Source organism: Diaporthe citri (assembly GCF_014595645.1).
Source record: "Diaporthe citri strain NFHF-8-4 chromosome Unknown scaffold_4, whole genome shotgun sequence".
In the NCBI taxonomy this organism is placed as follows: Eukaryota; Fungi; Ascomycota; class Sordariomycetes; order Diaporthales; family Diaporthaceae; genus Diaporthe; species Diaporthe citri.
Window position 1 is genome coordinate 2393266 of NW_025064849.1, and position 22663 is coordinate 2415928.

The following is a 22663-nucleotide window of genomic DNA, read 5'->3' on the forward strand; positions in this document are numbered from 1 at the left end:
CCTATATCACAGTGTAACACGTGGGGATCAGTCTCTCTCCCCCACAATCTTTAGAAACCGAAGGATTCGACCACAAGTATTTCTTCACTGACTTGGCACGGTGAACAGATTGCTAAAATGCTCTTGATTCCAAAATTTGTCTCAGATCCACTAGACTGCTGATACATCCAAAATGACCAAAAACAAAAGGCAAGCCCCCACCCCCCTTCCCTTGTCCGAAGAGGCCAGCTCAATCTGCACATGTGCTCAGCACCATCGGCAGCCATACCAGGGCAACCGACTGCCATCAATAGCCCCCGTTTTTACTGGCATCTCACTAAAACTTAAAAATAGGCCTTGTAATGCCGGTCTATCGCCACTCCGGCTAGAGCAGTCGATGAGATGGCACAGGGTGCGTTTTGCTGACTTGGCACTCTGCGCGCCGGGAAGATGCGTTCCAACCTGGTGAAGTGGTCCTGGAACTCGTTGAGATATAACCTGATGGCGCCGAACCAGACCGGGATCTTCGCTTTGTTACGGTCAATCACATCATGTTTGATCGCAGCAAGATTACTCTTGATCTCCTCAAGAAAATCTTCCATCGCGTCAAGGTCAGGATAATTGTTAGTCGACTCGTCCTCGACTTCGGTGAGGTCGGCCTGAACCCCGAGTTGAGGAGCCTTGGGCCAGGCAATGTCGGGCCCGCCCAAAGTGGCTTCGGACTCGGACCGATCATCGTCAGCCCCGTAACCCCTGGAAGAAGCAACTCCGTACCGACGACCGGCCACGGTGTAGCTGGACTCGGAGCGCTCATCGTCACCTCCGTACTGGCTGGTCGAAGCAGTGCTGAAAGCTGGGACGCTGGGAGCCCCCATGCTTCGCTCCCGGTAGACATTTCTTTGGTAACCAGAAGCTCCCGGAGGTTGTTCCGGACGCCTGTGGTGGGTGCCCCCAGGAGGTTGGATGCCGGGCCCGAGTACTGTCCCTGTAGAGCTTTCGGATTGCCCTGAATCGCTACCGACATCGTCCGCCATGTAGCTGACGTCGTCCGCAATGGTAGCAGGTGGTGGAGGAAAATCCATATTGCCATGTTGGTCTTGCATGCCGTTGAGAAACTTCTGTACTTTGGTCGTCGAACTGCAGACCGATGTCCTGCTAGAGGGTACATATGTCTCCTCTCCGCTCCAAGCGCCGGTTTCACTGCTCTGGCAGGACGATCCCGCTTGACGTGATGACTCGTGAGAGTTGTGATGGCGTTTCTCCCGTCTGTGCCCACCGTGTTTCTTGCTCTTATGGGAATGTTCTTCATCTTGCGACGACTTATGAGACCCGTGGCGGTGCTGCCTGTGCTCGTGCCAGCTATGCTTACTGCCATCAACGGAACCTCCCAGTGAAGGTGTCTGCCGAGAAAGGTAGTGTCCACTCTGGGACATCATTTCCGGTGGCTGCTGTGCTACCTGCGGCTGCTGTAATTGTGGCTGCAAGGGCGGTGCCAGCATTGTCTGGTTCTGCCAGGACTGATGCTGTCGTGGTCCTTGGCGACTACTTCGCAACATGGTTTTGGTGGATGGCTAAAGATTGTGCATTAGCTCAAGCCTCCCTGCCTGGTGAATATTGGCGAGATATGGTGTTGGGTAGTCTCGTTTGGTGCAGTTCTCGATGATGGTGAATGTTTTCAGGGACCGATGGTGCCAGGATGCTTGTGTCTTGATGCTGAAAATTTTGAGGAAAAGGGTCCAGAGGCGGGATATTTATACTCCTCAGTTGTGTGCATCACTGCACACTGTGACCAACTTCAGATGAGCAAGGAAAGGCTCTGTCACTCTTAAGGCTCCGTTCATGAAGACTGCGTGACAGCGAAGTGTGACTGATTTCAAAGTACTTCAGTGTCTGCGGGTTTGTCACTTCAGTCAAGAAAGCTGGAATCCTTCTTTGCAGTGCTACCTGCGACTCTGCCTATCTCTGGAAGCTCGTCCCTGTCGATACCGCTCATCGCTCGCAGTTTACGGGAGTTGCTCTGGCACCCGTGTCCGGAGCCGGCGGGCCCGGGACATGGGCGCTGGATAGAGTGTTGCTGCCGAATACCTGTGACTGGCCATCATGCTGTCATTGAGGTTCCTCTGCGGCTACCCAGCCTGTTATGAGATCGTACCGGCCTGATACTAGTATCGATGTGAAACAAAGACTTGCTCAGATGATCGTCCAATCTCCTCATCACACACACTGTGTGTTGCTGTGATTTTAATGACCACGATAATCTATAACTTTCTTTCAATGAGATCCCAAGCCTCGTCCACGCAACATCTAGCCTAGGTAAATCCCCGAGGTTTGCCCCTTTTCTAATCCTCTCGGTCTGTTGTAGTTTCATTCCTTGTGGCGCCAACGAAGATTTCTTGACCCTGCACTCTCCATGATCTCGACAGAAGGTTGTCAAAACGCGTCGCGTTCTTCGCTGTACAATCAGTGGCCGACGGGATTGCAAGGTTCGTCCAAGGGACCTGTGTTTCTTGCTCCGCTTTAGTAATGGTATGTATTGATAGAAGGTGAGGCTCCTTGAATTCATGACCCTGAATCGTCACCAAAACCACCGGTCTCGGGCAAATATTCATACTTCTCGGTTACACGATCGATGCTCACCATTCCGGTCTTTGTGAAGGACTCCTGAAGCACTGGTTGTCGATAAGAAGTAGTACTCGTGGGTTCAGACAGGTTAGCTCTGAGAATGCTCGTAGGCGCCATATGTGATGGTGGTGAAAATTCCAATCCTATGTCCGAGGTTCTTCATGAGTTTTGGCCAGTTGGTGGGAATCACAGTCCCCCGTTTATCACTAGTGTCACTTCTGTAGAAGAGAGGTTGGGCTAGTCGAGCACTTCCCGTGCAGGAGTGTACATGCACAAATTGCTCTAGCAAGCCAAATTCTCGAAAGTCATGAAGCCAGTTGACCTCGTAGGTTCTAATTCCACTAAGTTCTCTCAAGTTCATGTTCTGCTGCGAGTTAAGTGGTGACTAAGGGAGTGGGCTAGGGTATCGTCGATATGATTCTTTTCCGCCAAGACAGACTCAGGGCTGGCAGTCGCTTTACTTACTTATTCATGGACTAGACATTGGCAAAAAGGCCTCAAGAACCTGTTGGTTGCTAACCATCTACCCCATCACCGCTTGAGATAGGCAGTATTGATGCACGACTTCAACGACCACAAGCCCCGAAGCAGATGTGTACCGGAGTGGGTAGGGGTCTAAGTGGCAGATACTGTAGGTTGGGGACCTCCGCCCACGGGCACGGTTCAGCGCGGGTCGGGTCGTCGGACAGGCATTGCGGCTCGGATGTACAGGGCGACTCCCGAAGGGGCCTTGGCGCTCTCACCTGCAGAGGCTTGCTTTTTCGCATGCGCATGCTGAAATATCAAGATACCTAGGTAGGCTGGTTACCCATTCTCCCCTGTCAACCAGCGCAGATGGTCTCTCATCAGCCGACAAGAACCACAAGACGTTCACACTTTCTGCTCTACCTCGTGCTCACCGTCATCCTGGCTATCATCTTCTCGAGAGCCACGCCACGGCTGTCCGCCCTGCTCAACCACCTCGGGGTCCGAACGTCGTCATCAGTGGGTATACCAGGGCCACTGAGGGGCATTTTACCCCTCCACTCTTACTCGACTGTCAGCCAGGTAAACCAAGATCATATAGACCACGTCCCACACTGTGACAAGGTGCGTTCCTTCCCTCCTGGAAGTCGGCCCTGTTTCTCTTTTTTGGCTACACCATCTCACCTTCCAACACCAAAAAAAAAAAAAAAAAAAAAAAAAAAAAAAACCTCGTCAAACGCTTCCTCACCTTTTCAAACAAAAAGATGGCCGCATATGCCAAAGAGCTCGAGGTTGCCCAGCTGGCCGTCCAGCGCGCCACCATCCTGACCAAGCGGGTCTTCCACGAGCGCGCAAAGGGCACTGTCTCAAAGGACGACAAGTCTCCCGTCACTATCGGTGACTTTGGCGCCCAGGCCCTCATCATCAGCGCCCTCAAGGCCAACTTCCCAGAGGATGAGATCGTGGCCGAGGAGGAGGCAGAGATGATGCGCTCCGACGCCAACCTCAAGCAGATCGTCTGGGACCTGGTCAGCAGCACCAAGCTGGACGACGCCACCGCCGAGGCCACCCTCGGGGGCCCCATCAAGGACATCGACTCCATGCTAGACATCATCGACAAGGGCAACAGCAAAGGCGGCAACAAGGGCCGCATATGGGCCATCGACCCCATCGACGGCACCAAGGGCTTCCTGCGCGGCGGCCAGTACGCCGTGTGCCTGGGCCTCATGGTCGACGGCGACGTCAAGCTCGGCGTCCTGGGCTGCCCTAACCTGCCCGTCGACGACTCGGCACCCCTGACCGCCGACATCGGCTCCAACGCCACCGACGAGGGCCGCGGCGTCATCTTCTCGGGCGTGCAGGGCCAGGGCGCCGCCAGCAGGCCGCTCGGCACGGGCGCCCTCGGGGAGCCCAAGGCCATCTCCATGCGGCCCATCGCCAAGATGTCCGACGCCACCTTCTGCGAGAGCGTCGAGGCCGGCCACAGCTCGCAGGGCGAGGCCGCCCAGATCGCACAGAAGCTCGGCATCACCAACCCCAGCGTCCGCATGGACTCCCAGGCAAAGTACGCGTCCATCGCCCGCGGCGCGGGAGACATCTACCTGCGCCTGCCGACCTCCAAGACATACGTCGAGAAGATATGGGACCACACCGCCGGGGACCTCATCGTGCGGGAGGCGGGCGGCCAGGTCACGGATACCACCGGCAAGAGACTCGACTTCAGCATTGGCCGGACGCTGGCGGAGAACAAGGGTGTCGTTGCGGCACCGTTGGCGGTACACGGGCAGGTGCTGAAGGCTGTGCAGGAGGTTTTGGGGATCAACTAGATGGCATGATTAGACATAGTCATGAAGATGCAGGCAAAGAACAAAAGTTCTGATCAACGTCCACGCAGCACTTTCCGTTCCACCGGAATTCCTGATGTACATGCTCCAGTGTCCGACTACATCTTGCCTGAATATCGGACCAGGCTTTATGCTGGTGAAATTGGTTTCAACTGTTTTCCAGTGATCTAAGTCCTACATGTGGCAAATGCGTACTTGATGCCCAAGCCCATCCCACTCTCACCTTCCCGAGAATCGCCGAAGATGAAATGTTGAACTTCGAAGTTCTTTTAATCCGATATCGATCTTCCGACCCACACTTAGAGCCAAGTGACAAACTCCCCAAGACTTTCCAACATGTCCTTCATCGTTAGATTTGCCTTCCACCTGGTTACCAGTCCTCGCTCTCATGGCTTGTTAGGGTCCAGAACAGACCCAATGGTCCATGTCTCTTCAATACACTCAACCTCGCACAGTTCTGCGCCCTGTCCATTGGTCGGAAAGCAGAAGAAGCCACCGAATTCATGGCGGGTAAGTACAGAACACAATTCATGCTAAAGATGACCCGGTGGGAATTCGTAAACGGTTAGCTTCCAAATGACACAAAAATCTCCAAATCATCTTTTATCCTGTTTATTTTACGGAACCATCTTCCTACTATTTATAGTTGATCGTGTAGGTCTGCGTGCAATATCATGGTGGAAATTGCCCTCCAGTATATCGCACAACAACCTTGGAAACCTGCGACAAAATTGACTCTGGATTCACATGTCATCAGTGCCGCCAGCTTCGCCGTTTCTTCTTTGATGCTATAACTACGGTCGTACTACGAAGGAGCTATCGGGGATTTGAACCTGGAAGACTTGTTTTCTAAACTGGCAATTGGATTGACCTTTCCGAGCAGCTTATGCGGCTTACTTGCCAGCGCCAGGTTCAAGGCTGCTGGAGCAGCAGGGCCGGCATCAGCGGGACCATTTCGGGAAGGAGGTGGCCTTGCATGATGCAGGGTATACGTTGCACTGCATTGAGCGAGTGGTTTGTTGTGTGTGCGCCTCTGCCCAAGTACCTACTGTATCAATGTAGTAGCCCTTGAGTGGCCAAGGGCAGCTGTAACTGTGAAGTCTCCATAATTGATTACTCGCCAATGGTTCTCAGGCAAAAACACATAGCATATGTATAACAAGGTACCATTCTCTCGAAGCCTCTCACTTCGGAAACAGAGAACAGGGGATTACAACACCAATGACGAAACGGTCAGCAGTGGGCATTTACCTATGATTTTTTTTTTCCAGCTGTACAGCCTCAGGGTCCATTCCAGTTCTTGTTCTCAGAAGGGGAATAGTTGGTGCGGCCCTGCCTTCTCCGTCAATGTAGGAAAAGAAGGAGCATTCATCAAGTAGGAATTTACGGGCAGCAAAGGAGTGCGCTGCATGTCGAGAAGCTGCTGGTCTACTCCAAGCAGCTCTTGCCTTGAGGGCATTTACCACAATACAATGACATGGATGTCTGTCACACCTACTGATGCGAACAGTTGGTAGTTCTGCTGATATCTTGAGGCTCATTTCGCGTCAACCCAAGAGAAAAACCAGACAGTGGCCGAGCAGACCCCAGCAGTCAAGAGCAGAAGCTGCTGGTGCAGCTCGTCTTGGTCCCCATGACTATGGGAAATTCTATCCCTGTGGCTGGTCGTCGTCCCTTCCATTGCTGCCCTACAGCGCCTGCCTACCTGCCTACGTTGCTCAAATCATGCAAGCCGCAACTGCTTCGAAGGCCCGCAGACAGTTTCCGTGCAGGTTAGCCTCCGGCAGTCCCAAAGAGCTCTTTCCATGGAATAGAACATAGCTAGATATCTCCTTCCGTGGTAGGTGCTTGTTTGACGGCATACATTTCAGCCTTCTCCTGAAGGACAGTTGCTTGTTCTCTCTTCTTCCAACCACTCCTCAACCACCAGACACGCATCAATTCCGAAGTATCTTGATACCGTCAGAGTTCATCCATAATATTCATCTTTTTGAAGGTCTTTGCTCGATCATCTTCGCAGTGTGTCAGGAGACCGCTCCCATTGCTTGTCAGGAACGAGGCAGATCACGTTTGAAGGAGAGTGATTCTCCTTGTCCGAAAGGTATTCAATTCGAGACGGCCATTTTTGACATACTTTGCAATCCTCACTGACATCAACGGCAGCACATCACACCCGAAATCACCAGTTTCCTTGCTACGACAATGCAGTTCACCACAGCCGCTGTCCTCGCCATGGTTGCGGATGTCCTGGCCCTTCCTCCCACTGTGAATCAAGATTTGGAACAGTCCCCGGCCGAGCCCCACATGGCTCATACATCACAAAATCCTTGCGGAGACTTCATGAGGAAGGCCGTCTGCTGTCGCAGGTCTATCTTCGGCTTGATTGACATGGGTTGTCACCCTGTTAAGCCAGACATTCACACGGGACCGGGGCTGGCGGCTGCATGCGCGGCCAAGAAGAAGCTGCCTAGATGCTGTATCCTGGGTTTTGTGAGTAATCCCATGACCAAGCCTTCCTTTTCCCCTGGTTGTCCTGTCGCGTGACCTGGGGAGCTGGAGACTACAAGACTCAAGGATCAAGTCACTGATCAGGTCCGACCTCACAGCTCGGCATCTACGGCCCATGCAAGCCACCATATGCCGTCGCCCAGGAGCTGGGCTATTATGACGGCGACGAGTACGAAGATGTTGAAGTCATCGTCACAGACCCAGAGTGGGAGTGACGGAAGAGAAGGTCAGGGTGGGACAAGTCCTCAAGCTGGCTGAGACGGAAGGTTGCTGAGGTGGAAAGTCAGGAAACGGTGAAGAATGAACCTCCAGACTTCGGCACGCTGCACATAACCTAGATGAACAATCACAAAGCCTGACATTCACGGGGCATACTCATCAACTACTGAGCTTTACCGTGATCGAATCGTGGTTGACTTCAATCACATATGCACCGTGTGTTCACGGGGATCCAAAGTGGACTCGCAAAGTACGCCGTGGTCGACGACGGTCACTTGTTAGCCCTGACGTTAGTGGCCCGCTCCGTTGATCCTCCAACGGCCAAAAAGTACAGGGGTCGAGCTTGATTCGGTCATCCAAGTGCTTGCGGGCTCAGACGGCGTTGCACGTCTTCTTTCTTCCACCCGCGTTTTTTGTGCCGTCGGTAGCAAGGACTCTCGCAAGGCCGCGTGAAGGGATTGGATCGGGGAAAAGGCTTGTTGTTCACCATTGGGCACTTTGTTGCACCCAAAGAGCGTTCGTGGTGCATAGTTTACTGTAGCAATCGCCTGCTCCGCCCTCGAGGTGCGACGCCCCTCCAATCAAGCAGCCAACCAGTGCTCCCTTGCGCACCCTCCCTTGTCACCACATCGCATTGATCAATTTCCACGGCGAGGCACGCAGCCCAGCCTACACAACAAAAACATGGACTTCGCAAAGAAGCGGAAACTAAACGCCCTGTTGAATGGCCTTGGCACTCGACCCTCGTACCCCACCGATTCCATCCCGCCGCCGCCATCAGGCACAGCTCCCGAGGACGAGTCCACGCCGCAGACCCCTCCCCCAGACCGCAGCTCGACTACCACCCTCGCCTCGGCTTCCTCGACCATCCACACGCCAGGCTCAGACTCCATGGCTATGCGCACTTCCATCTCCTCCGTCCCACGATCCGCCGCCACAACAGCCGACCTCGACCTCCTCACAAAGCGACGGCGACTCGGCCTTGCTGACTCGACCCCGTCCAAGGACCTTGGCACAAAGACCCCAGATGGAGGCGGCCAGACGACCATATCGAACATCGTCCTGAGGAAATGGGGCGGCAACAAGGACAAGGAAACCATCTTCAAGCCGAAGTACTGCCCGGCGGACAGGGACGAGCTGCTCAAGCGCCTCGCCAGCTTCCAGGAACTGACAGACTGGACGCCGAAACCGAACCCGGTCGCTGAGGTGCAGTGGGCCAAGAGGGGGTGGATATGCCAGGGCAAGGAGCGCGTGCGGTGCACGCTCTGCAACAAGGAGCTGGTGGTGAAGCTGAACAGGAAGGAGGTCGACGGCAAGGAGGTGCCCGTGCTGGTGCCCTCGGAGATCGAGGACGCGCTGGTGGCCAAATACGTCGAGCTGATCGTCACGTCGCACCAGGACGACTGCCTGTGGCGGAAGCGCGGCTGCGACGACTCGCTGCTGCGCCTGCCGCTCTCGAGCCGTCACGCCGCCATCCAGGACCTGCACGCGCGCTACGACGAGCTCTGCGCCCGCAAGGACTTCCTCCCCTATGAGTTTAACCTGCGCCTGCCCGCGCGCCTCGACATCGACGTCGTCCTTCGCTACCTGCCGAACGAGTTCTTCGCCAGCCCGGACCAGCAACAGCCGCCGCAGCAGCGGGCGCCTAACCGCGTGGCCCTCGCGCTAGCCATGGTCGGCTGGCAGGGCCTGTCGAACTCCCGCATCGGGCCCGTGCCCAACACGGCGTCGTGCCACACCTGCCTGCGCCGCCTGGGCCTGTGGATGTTCAAGAGCAAGGAGGTCGAGCCGGACACCGGCGCCGTCATCGTCCCAGCGCCCATGGACTACCTCGACCCGCTGCGCGAGCACCGCTTCTTCTGCCCCTGGAACAGCGCCGACGCGCAGCGCATCACGCCCTCGAGGCGCGGTGGGCCGGCCGCAGCGGACGAAGACGACCAGAGCAAGCCCGGCTGGGAGGTCCTGCTGCAGGTTCTCAAGAACGAGGCGTACCTGCGCAGCCGGGAGTCGCCGCAGCAGTCCAGGGGCAGGAGGGGTGACAAGCCGCCGCAGACGCCGTCGTCGCGCAGGTCGGGGCAGGACGAGGACGCCGAGGGGGGCCATGTGGAAGGCGAAGAGGACGAAGAGGACGAGAAGACCCAGAACGCCAAGGACAAGGAGCGGTGGAAGCGCCTGCGCCGCGTCAAGAGCCTCCTGGGCGGCAAGGGGGGCAACAAGCTGCGCAAGTCCATCACGCTCAGCCGGCCCGGGAGCAGCGCCGCCAAGAGCCGGCCGGGGACGAGCCACTCGACCGCACAGGGTGGGGACGGGCAGGATGGGGAGGCGGCGCAGGCGGCGGGTTAAGGGTGTTTCGAGCGGTGGTTGCGTGTCGATGGGCGGATGGTTTATTGAGAGTAGACGGGTTGGCATTGCATTGGAATGGCGTGGGCTATGAAATCGATCATGTTTCTTTTTGGAAGGGCATGTTGTTAATGACGGACAAAGCTGAACTGTTGTCCCGTTCATATTCGAGGGCACGTATTACTTGGGAGCGGGAAAATAGGGGCATAGTATAGCACTTCACACACATTACAGGAGGCTTTCCACTCCGATTTTCTAATGAGCTAATATTGAGACGCTAAAATTCATTCGAATTTCCGTACGCAATGAGCGTAGAGTGTAGCAATGCATTTTCGCTCAAATCAACATTTGATGGGGTGCTTAAGACGTCATGAGGAAGGAAACCGTACTGGCGAAGAAGTGAACTGCGCTTGGCAGCGCACGGGAACATGTGCCTCGTATGGGAAGATAGAATGACCAGAGTAAACGATGCATTGTACTACCGCTGGAGAGAGTAAAGCAAACATTCGCTGTTGACCCTCTTTCCGACCAAGCCTCCGAAACGCCTTGGGTATCCTACATTCCTTCCGCTAGGCATACAACACCCTCGTGCCGGATATGCCACGCCACCAGCCTGATCGTTACAAAGAACCGTTCACCCAACACGCGCCACTGACGCATTCCTTATCCTCCTCCTCTTCCTCCCCCGCCTCCCTCTGTGAGAGCGACCGCGACCGCGACCATCCTAGAGCGTGGTCTCGCGCTTCCTCTCCTTGAAGCCGATGCCGGGGATGCCGCTTCTCAGCGCGAGGCTGCTCATGACGACGGAGATGCTCGACAGCGCCATGGCCAGGCTTGCCCAGACGGGGTCGAGCTTGACGTGGCTGCCGCGGCTGACGACGGGGTAGAGCACGCCGGCGGCGACAGGCACGGCGATGAGGTTGTAGACGAGGGCCCAGGCGAAGTTGACCTTGACGCGGCGGAAGACAGCCTGCGACAGCTCCAGGAGCGTCACCACGGCCCATAGGTCCGACTTGACCAGCACGAACTCGGCCGAGCTGATGGCCACGTCCGACCCGGACCCGATCGCGATCCCCACGTCCGCCTTGGTCAGCGCCGGCGAGTCGTTGATCCCGTCCCCGACCATGGCCACCGTCGCCCGCCTGTCCGACTTCTCATTGTCGGCCTTGAGCGTCGACTGCAGGTACGTGATCTTGTCTGCCTTCTGCGTCGGTAGAACGCCAGATATGACCTGGTCAGGCGGGATGCCGATGCGCGTTGCTACCGCCCTGGCGGTGATGTCGTTGTCACCCGAGAGCATCCAGACGCGGGTGCCACGGGATTGAAGGGCGCGCACGATCGTAGGCGCCTCGGGGCGAATAGGATCGGAGATAGAGAGTACAGCAGCAATCGCCCACCAACTCGTGGGAGATCCAGCACTAGGTGCCTCGCTGTTGATTTGCCCATCCAAAGACGTCTCGCTTGTCGTCTGCAGGGTCGCGACGAGGGCGATGGACTTTGCCTCGCCTTTCCACTTGTGTAGTAGTTCGATGACTCTATTCGAAATCTGTACGCGGTGTTCCAACATAAGGGCCTCGTTGCCAACGAGAATGTCGAAATCCTGCTTTCCGGTGTGGTATTTCGCCCTCATTCCCTTGCCTGGGATCTCATGTAGGTCGTCAACCTTGACGTCTGGGTCGATTTCCTGATTCGCGCAGAACGAAGCGATGGCTTTGGCAACTGGGTGGCTGCTGCCTTCTTCGACAGCCTTTACAGCAGCCAGCATCGCTTCCTTTCCCTCGGGTTCACTAACGCTGTCGGGATAGTAGTTGAAGTCGGTGATGCTTGGCTGACCACCCTCGGTCAATGTGCCTGTCTTGTCGAACACGACACAGTCGATCCGGCTGGCCTTCTCGAAAGCTTCGCCGCCACCCTTGGCGAGAATACCATACTTGGCGGCGAGCCCACCGCCAACGAAGATGGCCGTGGGAGCAGCGAGGCCGAGACCACAGGGGCACGCGACCACGAAAACAGAGATAGCAAATTGAAGGGCAAACGCAACCCAGCCACCGGACGTGACATCCAGATAATCGTCGGGAAGGACCCCACTTAGGCCCAGGATCATCCAAATGAGCCAGGTGAGGATGGCGACAAGAGTAACAACAGGCACGAAATAAGTTGTGAGAACGTCGGCAATCTGCTCCATAGGAGCGCGCTTCGTCTGGCCTTCGCGCACGACGTTCACGATTTGGTCCAGCATCGAGGTGCCTGCCGCCCCAGTGATCTGAAGCAAGATGGGTTGCCCCTTGTTGACAGTGCCCGCGTAGACAGCTTCCCCGGGGCTCTTCTTGATGAGACGGGCTTCGCCAGTAAGGCTGGACTCGTCGAAGTTGCTTTCTCCCTGGACGATGACACCGTCTGCGGGTGGTGATGACCCGTGCCTAATGCGTACTGTGTCTCCAAAATCCAACAGATCGGCTTTAACAACGCTGTCGGTTTCCTTGCCGCCCGCATCCCGCTCCACAAGGACAGCCTCGGTGGGACGAAGTTTGCCGAGGGCTGACACCGCATCGCCAGTCTTGGACTTGCTGTATGCCTCTATCCACCTCCCAAAGAGGAGGAACAGCGTCAGAAAGACGACCGAGTCAAAGTAAAAGTCTGTGTCGTTGACCTTTTCGGGCTTGTGCACGCCAGCAGCAATCAGCTGAGCTACCGAAGACACGTAGGCAATAGTCGTGCCGAGAGACATTAGAGTATTCATGCTGCCAAAGCGATAGAACCTCCGCAGTATAGGAACCTTACTTCCCTTCCGCCACAAGGTCCGGATCTCTTTGATAGCGCGTCTGTGGAAAACGTCGGCAGCGAAGAAGTAAACGGGCGTGGACAGGACAAACAGGGCGATCTGGGCGCGGCTAATGCCTGAGGTCCACGGCATCATGAGGTAGTGCTTGCTGGGATTGTCTTCAGGTATTAGAGACATGTATACAATGCCAATGATGAATGTTGGGATTGCCACGATCAAGGTCCCTAGAGCCCGGTACAACAGCTGCCATTGGTGCTTCCGTTGGGCCGCCTTGGACCGCTCTTCTAGGCTTGGTGGATGGTGGATGGAAGCTCTCAGGGCCGGGTCGCTCGCTTGCACAGCTGCCAGAATCTGCCGTATTGTAAAGTTGGGGGCATCTGGCACGTAAGAGATCTTCATGATGGGCCGGGCCTGGGTGGGCTCCGTGATGATCCACAGATGCCGGCGGAAACCCGCCAGACTATTAACGACGCGGGCAGGACAGTGTTTGCAGTACACACCCTGGAGTGCGAGCTCCACTGTCCTCTCCTGGGTCTCGGCCTTCTCCTCTTTGATGGGCTCAACCTTGTCCAAAGCCGCCTCATAGCCCATATCCTCGATGGACTCGACTATATCGTCAGTGTGCTCCTTCCCGGTGAAGTCGACAGTCGCGCTGTTGGATACAAGATTGACAGCGACTGCAGTAGTCCAGTCCTTCTTCTCCAAGGCATCTTTGATAGTGTTGACACAAGAAGCGCAAGTCATTCCGCCCACCGCAAAAGTCGCCCGCCATGATTCCGGAGAGTTGCTCTCATCCGATTCGACTGTGACAAAAGACATTGGGCCAGACTTGGTCTGCGGTGATTTCCGCTGATCTGGCGAAGGACGTCGGCTGCCTGAAGATGACGCTGACAGAGAATGCGTGCCGTTCGTCTGGTCATGAGCAGGCTCTCTGGTGGGTGATGCCGCCTGAGAGTTGCGGCATTGCTCGCAGTTTAGTAGATGGACCCTGGCGGCCTCTGACCGCGACCGGTCTCCCGAGAGCCAATTTGAGAGGGCAGAAGACGGGTTTGGACGTGCTTCTTCCGCACCGTCCTCGCTGCAACACTGGGCAGTGGCGTCGACCGGAGAGGCAAAGCCGCCGTCGGAACCAGCAGCCGTGGAGCTCATGCCCGAGACCTCATAGCCGGCTTCCTCCAGGACGTCAGCCATGCGCTTGGGTACGACATCCGGGTCGTGTTCCACGGTGACGACTGAGGTCACAATGTTTGGTGAAACCCATCGGATGCTGCCAGGGAAGTTCTCGTTTATGTCGTGCTTGATGGCTGAGACGCAGGTTGGACAGTGCATATTAGACACGATAAATGAACTCGTGCACACGCCGTCGGCCTGGTTATGACCGTGGCCATTTCCGCCGTCACTCGCCCGATTGGGCCTGCGCAACGAGGCCATAGTGAACTGGATCTGTGGTCCAAGATGCCGGATAATAGGGTGCGGCGGCTTGGGTGCTGGTGTGACAGCTGTGGAGGACAAGATGGATCTCGCCCGATTGGGAAGCGTATAACACAGTAGGTGCGTGCCTGGCTGTGAGAGACGGTGGAGGGGAGTGACAATATGCGATTAGCCTGATATCGGCCTTGCTCAGTGGAGCTGATGAGTCCGCGCCCGAACGAGAGCGAAAGCGAACTCGTTGACACAGGACCAAGCAGGAGAGTGCGATGGGCTGTGGCTTGATGCAGACAGGAAGGAGGACTGCTGGTCTATGTACGCGGTCGTCTTGATGTTGGGAATTGAGAAGGTACCTGGGTACTTGGTACTTAGGGAGGCCACGACTAGTGGTAATGGTGACTCGGTTTGGGGATGTTCCAAGACGAAGGAAGGAGACAACAAGAGGGAACCAGACTGTTCCAGGTGCTTCCTTCTGATTAAAGGATAAAGGGGAGTCAAGTTTGAGATGATAGATGATGCTACATCTGAGCCAAACCTTTTTCTGGGATTGAATTTTATGGGAGACGAGACGCGTGCTGGGGGGCGAGCGTAGCGTTCCACGCACAAAAGGCGCAAAGCAGGCACATCATGACTCTGCAACAAGCGTGGTTTTCGCGGCGACATTGCGACACTGACACCTGACAGGCATGTAGCCTCCTAGCGCAGGCACCGGTTAGCCTGGCCGGGGCCGCCCTGACCATGGACGTCGAGGCGCAATTCCAACCACTGGCGATCCAACTTGTATTTGAGTTCCAAGGGTTGGAAGCTTGGGGTGCTAGGGAGGTACGTTCAGCAAAACGCACAGCCAGAGGATCACAAGATTGGGTTGTCTGCCCGTCATCAATCATGTCCGACAGATACCATGCGCTGTGCTGACTGACAACACTGGGATGACTTTGTAGGTATAACAGACCGCAAGATGACAAATCGAGTCCGACTCAAGAGAGCCTACCTACATCATTTCGAATCAGTAAACCCAAGTGAGTGTCAGCGGAAAATGACAGTGTCTTGGTGAGGGGAGCTCATCACTTTGTTCGAAGTCGACAGAAGAAGCATCCCGCTCGCTTGAGGCTGGGCCAGTGCGCGGCCCTTGCCGCCTGCAGCCTAGCACCGGTTCGGCTGGCTTGCTGAAGTCTTGAAGCCACAGCCGCGCCCACGTTGACATGTTCCTGCCAGCCTGCATCGTCTCAGCTGTCTCGAATCAATGTATTCTGTCAGTCAAGCCACATCTCGCCGATCAACGGACAACTGATAATTGACACCTGTCAGCCAGCCAGTCACCCACCCAGGCTAGCATATCGACCTGTTCCGACAATCCGGGCAGTCTCAAAATAACCGAGCTGTACGAGGATACACTGCACTGCAGTCAAGACACCAATTCATCTTCGTACTGACAGAGCGGAAGTAGGCAGTCCGCCGTGCATTTCTGTAGGGCCAGTAAGGTTTGTTATGGGCAGCCTACCGCAGCCAGCATGAGTCATCAAAGGTGCTTGAAAGGGAAGCAACACCCTGCACTCGGTCCGTCCACGATAACTCCAGCTCCTGCGATGCGTACATACTTGCTGCGCTCACAATACCTTGCCTACAGAATCGCTGATCAACCAAGGCCGGCCGGACTTGTCGATCATCCATGGGTTCGAACACATGAGACTTTCTGGCATATCTTGCACGTTGTTACTTTCGGGTCTTCACCGTGGTATGGTTCGTCTCTGCCGGAAGGTGCGAAATCGATGTCCTTCATGTTTAGACAAGGCTCTGCTCACGAGGTCGATGAGCCGGGGAGGGTCTGAAGTGGCAGTCTTGGACTCTTGAAAACCTATGCGCTGTCCTTTGTGCCGCACAAATATGCTCCTCGCTGACCAAGGGTCAGATTTCTATACGATCAGCCAGTGCATCATTTCATCGTGGGCTCTGGCGGTACTGTTGGTGAAGATGCTGACTCCGCGTTTGATGGTGATGGTGATGAGAAATCGCCTCCGGCTCGGTGGCTCCACTCTCCCGATACTCCCGCTGACCGACTGCCGGTCCCGAAGGCTCGAGGCCGGCTCCCTGGCCGCAAGGCGGGCGAAGTCCTCCCATGCTGGTCCATTTCGTGTTATGTGATTGGCTGCCGATGGCGCAATTCTCGACGTGCTCGCATCATGCCAAAAAGGGTCCCTTTCCAGACGCTTTCAAAGGCATTGCGAAAATTTGCCATGGCCCATTTGTAGCGGATGGCGCGACCAGCGCCTGGCAGGCCATGGGAAATCTATCTCCGGTCGCGCCGCCCCCAGCCTAGGGTCACGTAGTCGAGCCTAGAAATAATCCCGTCGCTCGTAAAACATTCCACGCCTTTTCCGTCCTCAGCCTGTCTCATTCACATCCGCGACGACAAGGTCCCTTGCCGTGCTGATTGTAGTTGACCTGGAGGCGTGCACAACCAAGAGTCTCATCCCATCATACAGTCTCACGACCCTTGTGTCCTTGCTTGCGTCACAGAGGAAAATAAGCACCGCGAGACACGCTCCTCCCCGAAGCACACCCCAATCCAGTGCTTCCCGAGTCTGCAATTGGCAAGACATTCATTCTTTACGGGACCTTTGAAATACCTCGAGGGCGCCAATTCGAATCCTCCAAGCCACCCTGAGGCTCCTGTACCGCCAATATGCATCTGAAGCAGCAAGAAGGCTCCGGCACGCCGGCCGAGGCACACTCCGGTGAGGAGTTCAAGAAGTTCTCCTCCAGCCTGCCCCTGGGCCAGCCGGTGCCATTGTCCCAGATATCCGGTCCCACCTATGTCACCGCCCAGCTCCTGGTCCAGCAGGTCGCCTACAAGCTGTCGGACAAGATCTTCTCCTACTCCCCCGAGACGTTTGACCTGGACGTCGCCGTCAGCGAGTGGTCTCGAAGCAAGGATGTCAACATCCACGGCTACCCTACCTCTGTCCTGCCGCTCCAGACCCGAGCTGGCGCTGGTGCCTTTGCTCTGGGCTACATGTTCTCCGAGGATTTCGACCTGAGCAAGAGGCACATTCCTCAGACTCTGTTGGCGCCCTCTCTGAGCCTGAGCAGTCTGCGATCCTCGCTCGATCAGCTGTCTCTGCTCTACAGCGTCGCGAGCCCCTTCGTTGCACACATTGCGGCTGTCGATTATTCTGCCGAGGATGGTCTGGTCCCAGAGTACGGTCGTGCACTCCAGATTGCAGAGGACCTCGGTCTTGGCCTCGTCAGCAGCTCTTCCGCCTATGAGATCCAGCACATGTCTCTGCTGTCCACCTTGTTGGCCAATATCCTGCCGACCCTGCACGTCTACGATGGTGTTCGAACTTCCCGAGAGACATTGAGGGTCATCGACGCCCTCAGCGAGGTGGGCATCCGTGAGCTCTACACCAGCTTGTCCAAGCATGTGCAGGGATTGAACGCCCATCTTGATACCGCCGGCAAAGTGCTGGACCTTCTCAGTGCCTTTAACAACGAGCTTGGCACGGACTATAAGCCTTTTGAGTACTTCGGAGACGAGGACGCAGACACAGTCATCGTAGTCTTCGGCAGCGTGGAGTCCCAAATTGCGAACCACGCTGTGTCACAGCTCGCCGCTGAAGGCAAGAAGGTGGGCGCCATCAACGTCCGCCTGTACCGCCCCTTCGTGGAGGACGCATTCCTGAACACCCTCCCGGCATCCGTGCAGCAGGTTGCTGTGCTTGGCCAAGTCCGAGATAACACCGAGGTTGATGATGCAGCCATCCAGTCGATCCTGTACTCGGATGTGCTCACGGCTGTGTCATTCTCCAGCAGGTGGGCCCAGACGCCCACTGTCACCGACCTCAAGTACGCCGCATCTGAGGCCCTGACGCCATCCAGCTTCCACTCCACCATTCAGAAGCTCATCAGCAAGGGCGGCGACTCGCAGGCGAAGACTTCCACCCTGAACAGCCAGGTCGAGCAGTACACCTTCTGGGATCTGGACAATTCGGCTGCTCTCCACGCACCCGCAGTGGTTGGTAAATCTTTCACTCGCGAGTCTTCTGACAACATCTATGTCCACGAGACATACGACAACCTGGTTCGAGGTGGTGTCCTTCGCACCGACATCCGCAGCTCAAAGAAGACGATAGAGGCTCCATACGCAGTCGATGAGGCCGATGTTGTGTATGTTGGCGAAGAGAAGCTGCTCGATAATGTCGACGTTGTTAAGGGCATCAAGTCTGGCGGCAGTCTGCTCCTGAGACTTCCCGCTCTGAAGGACGATGAGCTCGAGAAGAGAGTCTCTCCTGCGGTCAGGAAGAGTGTCCAGGAGAAGTCTCTGAAGCTTTTCGTTCTCGACTCCTCATTCTCTCCAGCTCTGGAAAACGACCTGGAGCTTCTGGTCGAGCTCGCATTCCTGCGAGTTGCCCGGCCTGACGGCGTCCTTGACGCCGCCAAGAACCTTTCTGCTCCTCGGGAAGGCACAATTCAAGAGTGCAAGGATGCGTTGAACCAATGCCTGCGCCAGGTAGAGGTTCCCGCCTCGTGGGCTGAGCTCCCCGCCGACTACACTGCCCCTGAGCTCACCACCGCGCTGAAGACCACTGGTTTCACCGGGTTCAGCAAGGAGAAAGCCGAGCCAGACCTGCAGCTCAGCAGCTGGGAGTCTGCTGCCAAGGCCCTCGCCTTCAAGGAGGCCTACGGCACCCAGGCCAACCTTCGCCCTGACCTGACGGTCAAGACATACACCGTTCACGTCAAGGAGAACCGCAGACTCACTCCCGGCAATTATGACCGCAACATCTTCCACATCGAGTTCGACTTGGGCGACTCTGGTGTTACCTACAACATTGGCGAGGCTCTTGGAATCCACGCCGATAATGACCCCGTGCAGGTCTTGGATTTCATCAGGTCGTACGGCCTCAACGCCGACGAGCTGGTCCAGGTCCCCTCGCGCGAGGATGCCAACGTCCTCGAGACCCGGACAGTGTACCAGTCCCTGGTGCAGAACTTCGACATCCTCGGCAAGGTCCCGAAGCGGGCCTACGAGCAGCTCGCCGAGTTCGCAACCGACGAGGTCGAGCAGAAGAAGCTGGGGGCCCTGGGCGGCAAGGACGGCGCGGACGAGTTCAAGAAGCGCTCCGAGATCGATATGGCTACCTATGTCGACATCCTCGAGGAGTTCAAGTCGGCTCGCCCGTCGTTCCACGACCTCGTCAAGATCGTGGCGCCGCTCAAGCGCCGCGAGTACTCGATCGCGTCCGCGCAGGCCGTCACGCCGACGTCAGTGTCGCTGATGATCGTCGTGGTCGACTGGGTCGACAGCAAGGGCCGGACGCGCTACGGCCAGGCGACGCGGTACCTGTCGCAGCTGCCGGTGGGCACGCCCATCACGGTCAGCGTCAAGCCGTCGGTGATGAAGCTGCCGGCCAAGGACACGGCGCCGCTGATCATGGCGGGCCTGGGCACGGGCCTGGCGCCGTTCCGCGCCTTCGTCCAGTACCGCGCCATGCAGAAGGCGCAGGGCAAGGAGATCGGCGCCATCCTGCTGTACCTCGGCTCGCGCCACCAGCGCGAGGAGTACCTGTACGGCGAGGAGTGGGAGGCGTACCTGGACGCCGGCGTCATCACGCTGCTGGGCGCCGCGTTCAGCCGCGACCAGCCCCAGAAGATCTACATCCAGGACCGCATGAGGCAGACCATCGACCAGATCGTCAAGGCGTACATCCAGGAGGAGGGCTCGTTCTACCTCTGCGGCCCCACCTGGCCCGTGCCGGACGTCACCGAGGTGCTGCAGGAGGCCATCGCCGCCGAGGCGAAGGCCAGCGGGCGCAAGGTTGACCCCAGGAAGGAGATTGAGAGGCTGAAGGAGGATGGAAGATATGTGCTCGAGGTGTACTAAGGGGGAAAAGTCATGAGCGTCTGACGATCTTCTTTCTCGGGTGTTGGGGCGTAAAATCGAGCACTGAATGAAAAGATGACCACGTGCAGCCTTACGATGCGACTGAGCCGTGGATATATTGTGACCGTCTCTGTAGTAAAGCTCGTGCTTCCCACTCCTGCACATTTAGTTGTCCCTCGCGAAGTAGCTATCAAACCTGGGTCTCACCTACCGCATTTTTTATAGCGTTCTTCCTGATTCAACTCGAATCAGCAGACTATTGGCAACAGCAGCTGCACATGGCACAATATTACTAGCAACCCTACATGGCACGACATTAATAGCAACTTCCAAGCTTGCTCTTGCACACGGTAACTCCCGGGAACTTCTCACGTGCCAGTCCTGCCGTCTGGTCCTGTAAACATAGAGGTCCACGTTGTGAACTGGCAGATCCAGGCACTACTAGTACGAAACCAGATGCGTCTCCAGCAAGGTATTCGCCCTGAGACGCGCACCCCAGACACGCCTGGACAGACACGGACATCCTAACGATGTTCCTTTCCTTTCTTTTGGGAAGCTTCGGTTTGAATTGGTCCTCGTTCACTTCTCGCTCGGCAGCTTGGTCGTCATCATATTTTACGATCAATCCTTGCTTTCCCATTCAACATGGACTGGAACAACACCGGCTCGACACCACCCACTTCTCTGATTGGTTGGAGAAGGGAAAGAATGAAAGGACATGGGTTCTGCAATACTTGGTCTGATGGCCGAATACATCCGCTTTCCCAAGAGATTTTCTCTCCGAAAGCCTAAAGAATTCTCCAGACACTTCTGTGCCGGTGATAGCATTGATGGATGCCAGGTAAACGGTTGGTCTATCCTTTCACGAATCTCTAGCCGTAGTCCTTCATAGTCCTTTACCGTAGTATTTTAGCAACAACAATTGAAAATGCAAAGATACCAAGCAGTCACTACCTCAACTATTCATGCTTGCCAGCGCTGTTGCATAGTCAGGGACCTTCGAGCCTGCTGAGCTTCTAGCTCTGCCCCTGAGGGCAGCAACTCCCATGATCAGATTTCTGGCTCCGGAGAGGAAATCACGACTCTCTCTGGACGTCAAGTTTGGGATAACAAAAACAAACAGTTGCTGTGTGAACATGATTCCTAGAACTTCCCACCAGGCTCACACACACGCGCGCGCACACACACACACACAAACACACACACACACACACATACACAAAATGTGTAAGTCTGTGTTTCGGAGGGTCCCAGAGTGTGTTACTCCAGGCTCCATGACTGACACAAACCAGCGGCGATTCGTCTTTTTTTTTTTTTTTTTTTTTTTTTTGGTTGACTCTATGTATATAAAATGGGTCTGAATAGAATTTTCTGTGTTTTGAGCTCGTTACTGTTTCCTGTGCCAACCTTTCTCGGTAACTGTACTTTCGATCTGGGCAGATCCACGCAGTGAAATATACATACACCTCAACTCTGTCGTGGTTTGTAATGGCGGCAAGCTTAGTTGCGTCAGAAAATATAGAACTGAGTTTCTAAGAGTGCTCCACAAGCCCGTTCATTATGAAGAAGAGAATCAGGAGATCCAACACAAGGAGGATAGGACATACAGTGGAACAGCTCTGTGTAGAGCATCTATGGTAGGGAAAACTGGGTCTGGCAAATATGCGATTATTCATATTCAAAGTAGGCCTATAGCTAAGTCCTGGGAGCAGAAGGGGTGTAGGGCACCCTTTTGAAAAAGATATAGCCCCTCTCATCCGCGTAATCATCCTTCCCCCCAAAAGAAAACGATTCACTGCCAAGGCATTTTCAATGTAGGCGCATGCCCCAAAGTGACTACGCAGGTGTGAAGATCCCTCCAGCGGCTTCCATTGAACTCCGTGCATGGAGCCAAGCAGCCCGAGTGGCCGTTGGGCTCGACTTGGGTGGGAAGAGAGGGAAACCGAGAGGCTCTGTGGTAGGACATCAGGCTGGTAGCTCAAGCGTGAAATGGTCAAGAAGATGGAAGAACCCGCGTCTAGCAGTTTTCCTATCCAATAATCGAAGTTGGCGGATATCCATGCATAATTCAAAAACATAAAACTGCGTCATCCAAAACCTGCTTGTAGCACTGCGACAGTGGCGCAAATAAAGCAAGGCTTGCGAGCCACGATTTTCAATCGGCTGAACTTGAAGGGGAAGCTGTTTGCGACGAGAACTCCGGGAGATGGGTGTCGTGAATGTTAAATGGCCAAGAACCGATAGGTGTTATGCCAGCATCGGCTGCCATGGCAGTGACAGCAGCAGCGTAAATCGCGTTCTTTTGGCGTTGGCGTACTGACCAGCGGTCAGGTGGACTATTGTCGCGATCTTTTTCTTTCTCGATGAGAAGTAAAGCGGAGCTCTCAGCTGCAGTGACAGCAGCAATAAAAGCAGCATACGAGCGCGAGGTAGAAACAGCCACAGCGATCGCTTGGGCCGTACGCGCAGCGACCATTCTAGGATTCGGCTCATCAAGAGCGCGGATCATTCCAATAACTGCGACTGAAGCCGCAGCCTTAGCAGCTGTAATTGGCCTAGTCATGTGTTGAGGCGGGTGTAAGATTGGAGACT

General features: G+C 55.7%; 6 protein-coding genes across 6 annotated transcripts; 4 read left to right on the top strand and 2 right to left on the bottom strand.

Moving 5' to 3' along the window:
- Nucleotides 1–323: 323 nt before the first annotated feature.
- Nucleotides 324–1061, bottom strand: INS49_009810 (uncharacterized protein; the record flags this gene model as incomplete). The annotated part of the gene is made up of 1 exon (XM_043170538.1): nt 324–1061. The coding sequence occupies one exon, from the start codon at nt 1059–1061 to the stop codon at nt 324–326; it is 738 nt and encodes a 245-aa protein (XP_043025103.1).
- Nucleotides 1062–3830: 2769 nt separating this feature from the next.
- Nucleotides 3831–4892, top strand: INS49_009811 (uncharacterized protein; the record flags this gene model as incomplete). The annotated part of the gene is made up of 1 exon (XM_043170539.1): nt 3831–4892. The coding sequence occupies one exon, from the start codon at nt 3831–3833 to the stop codon at nt 4890–4892; it is 1062 nt and encodes a 353-aa protein (XP_043025104.1).
- Nucleotides 4893–7112: 2220 nt separating this feature from the next.
- On the top strand, nt 7113–7633 carry INS49_009812 (uncharacterized protein; the record flags this gene model as incomplete). The annotated part of the gene is made up of 2 exons (XM_043170540.1): nt 7113–7400; nt 7517–7633. The coding sequence occupies 2 exons, from the start codon at nt 7113–7115 to the stop codon at nt 7631–7633; spliced, it is 405 nt and encodes a 134-aa protein (XP_043025105.1).
- A 688-nt stretch (nt 7634–8321) lies between these two features.
- On the top strand, nt 8322–9980 carry INS49_009813 (uncharacterized protein; the record flags this gene model as incomplete). Its single annotated transcript, XM_043170541.1, has 1 exon — nt 8322–9980. The coding sequence occupies one exon, from the start codon at nt 8322–8324 to the stop codon at nt 9978–9980; it is 1659 nt and encodes a 552-aa protein (XP_043025106.1).
- A 721-nt stretch (nt 9981–10701) lies between these two features.
- Nucleotides 10702–14190, bottom strand: INS49_009814 (uncharacterized protein; the record flags this gene model as incomplete). Its single annotated transcript, XM_043170542.1, has 1 exon — nt 10702–14190. The coding sequence occupies one exon, from the start codon at nt 14188–14190 to the stop codon at nt 10702–10704; it is 3489 nt and encodes a 1162-aa protein (XP_043025107.1).
- A 2680-nt stretch (nt 14191–16870) lies between these two features.
- INS49_009815 (uncharacterized protein) lies at nt 16871–20071 on the top strand (the record flags this gene model as incomplete). The annotated part of the gene is made up of 1 exon (XM_043170543.1): nt 16871–20071. The coding sequence occupies one exon, from the start codon at nt 16871–16873 to the stop codon at nt 20069–20071; it is 3201 nt and encodes a 1066-aa protein (XP_043025108.1).
- Nucleotides 20072–22663: the final 2592 nt, after the last annotated feature.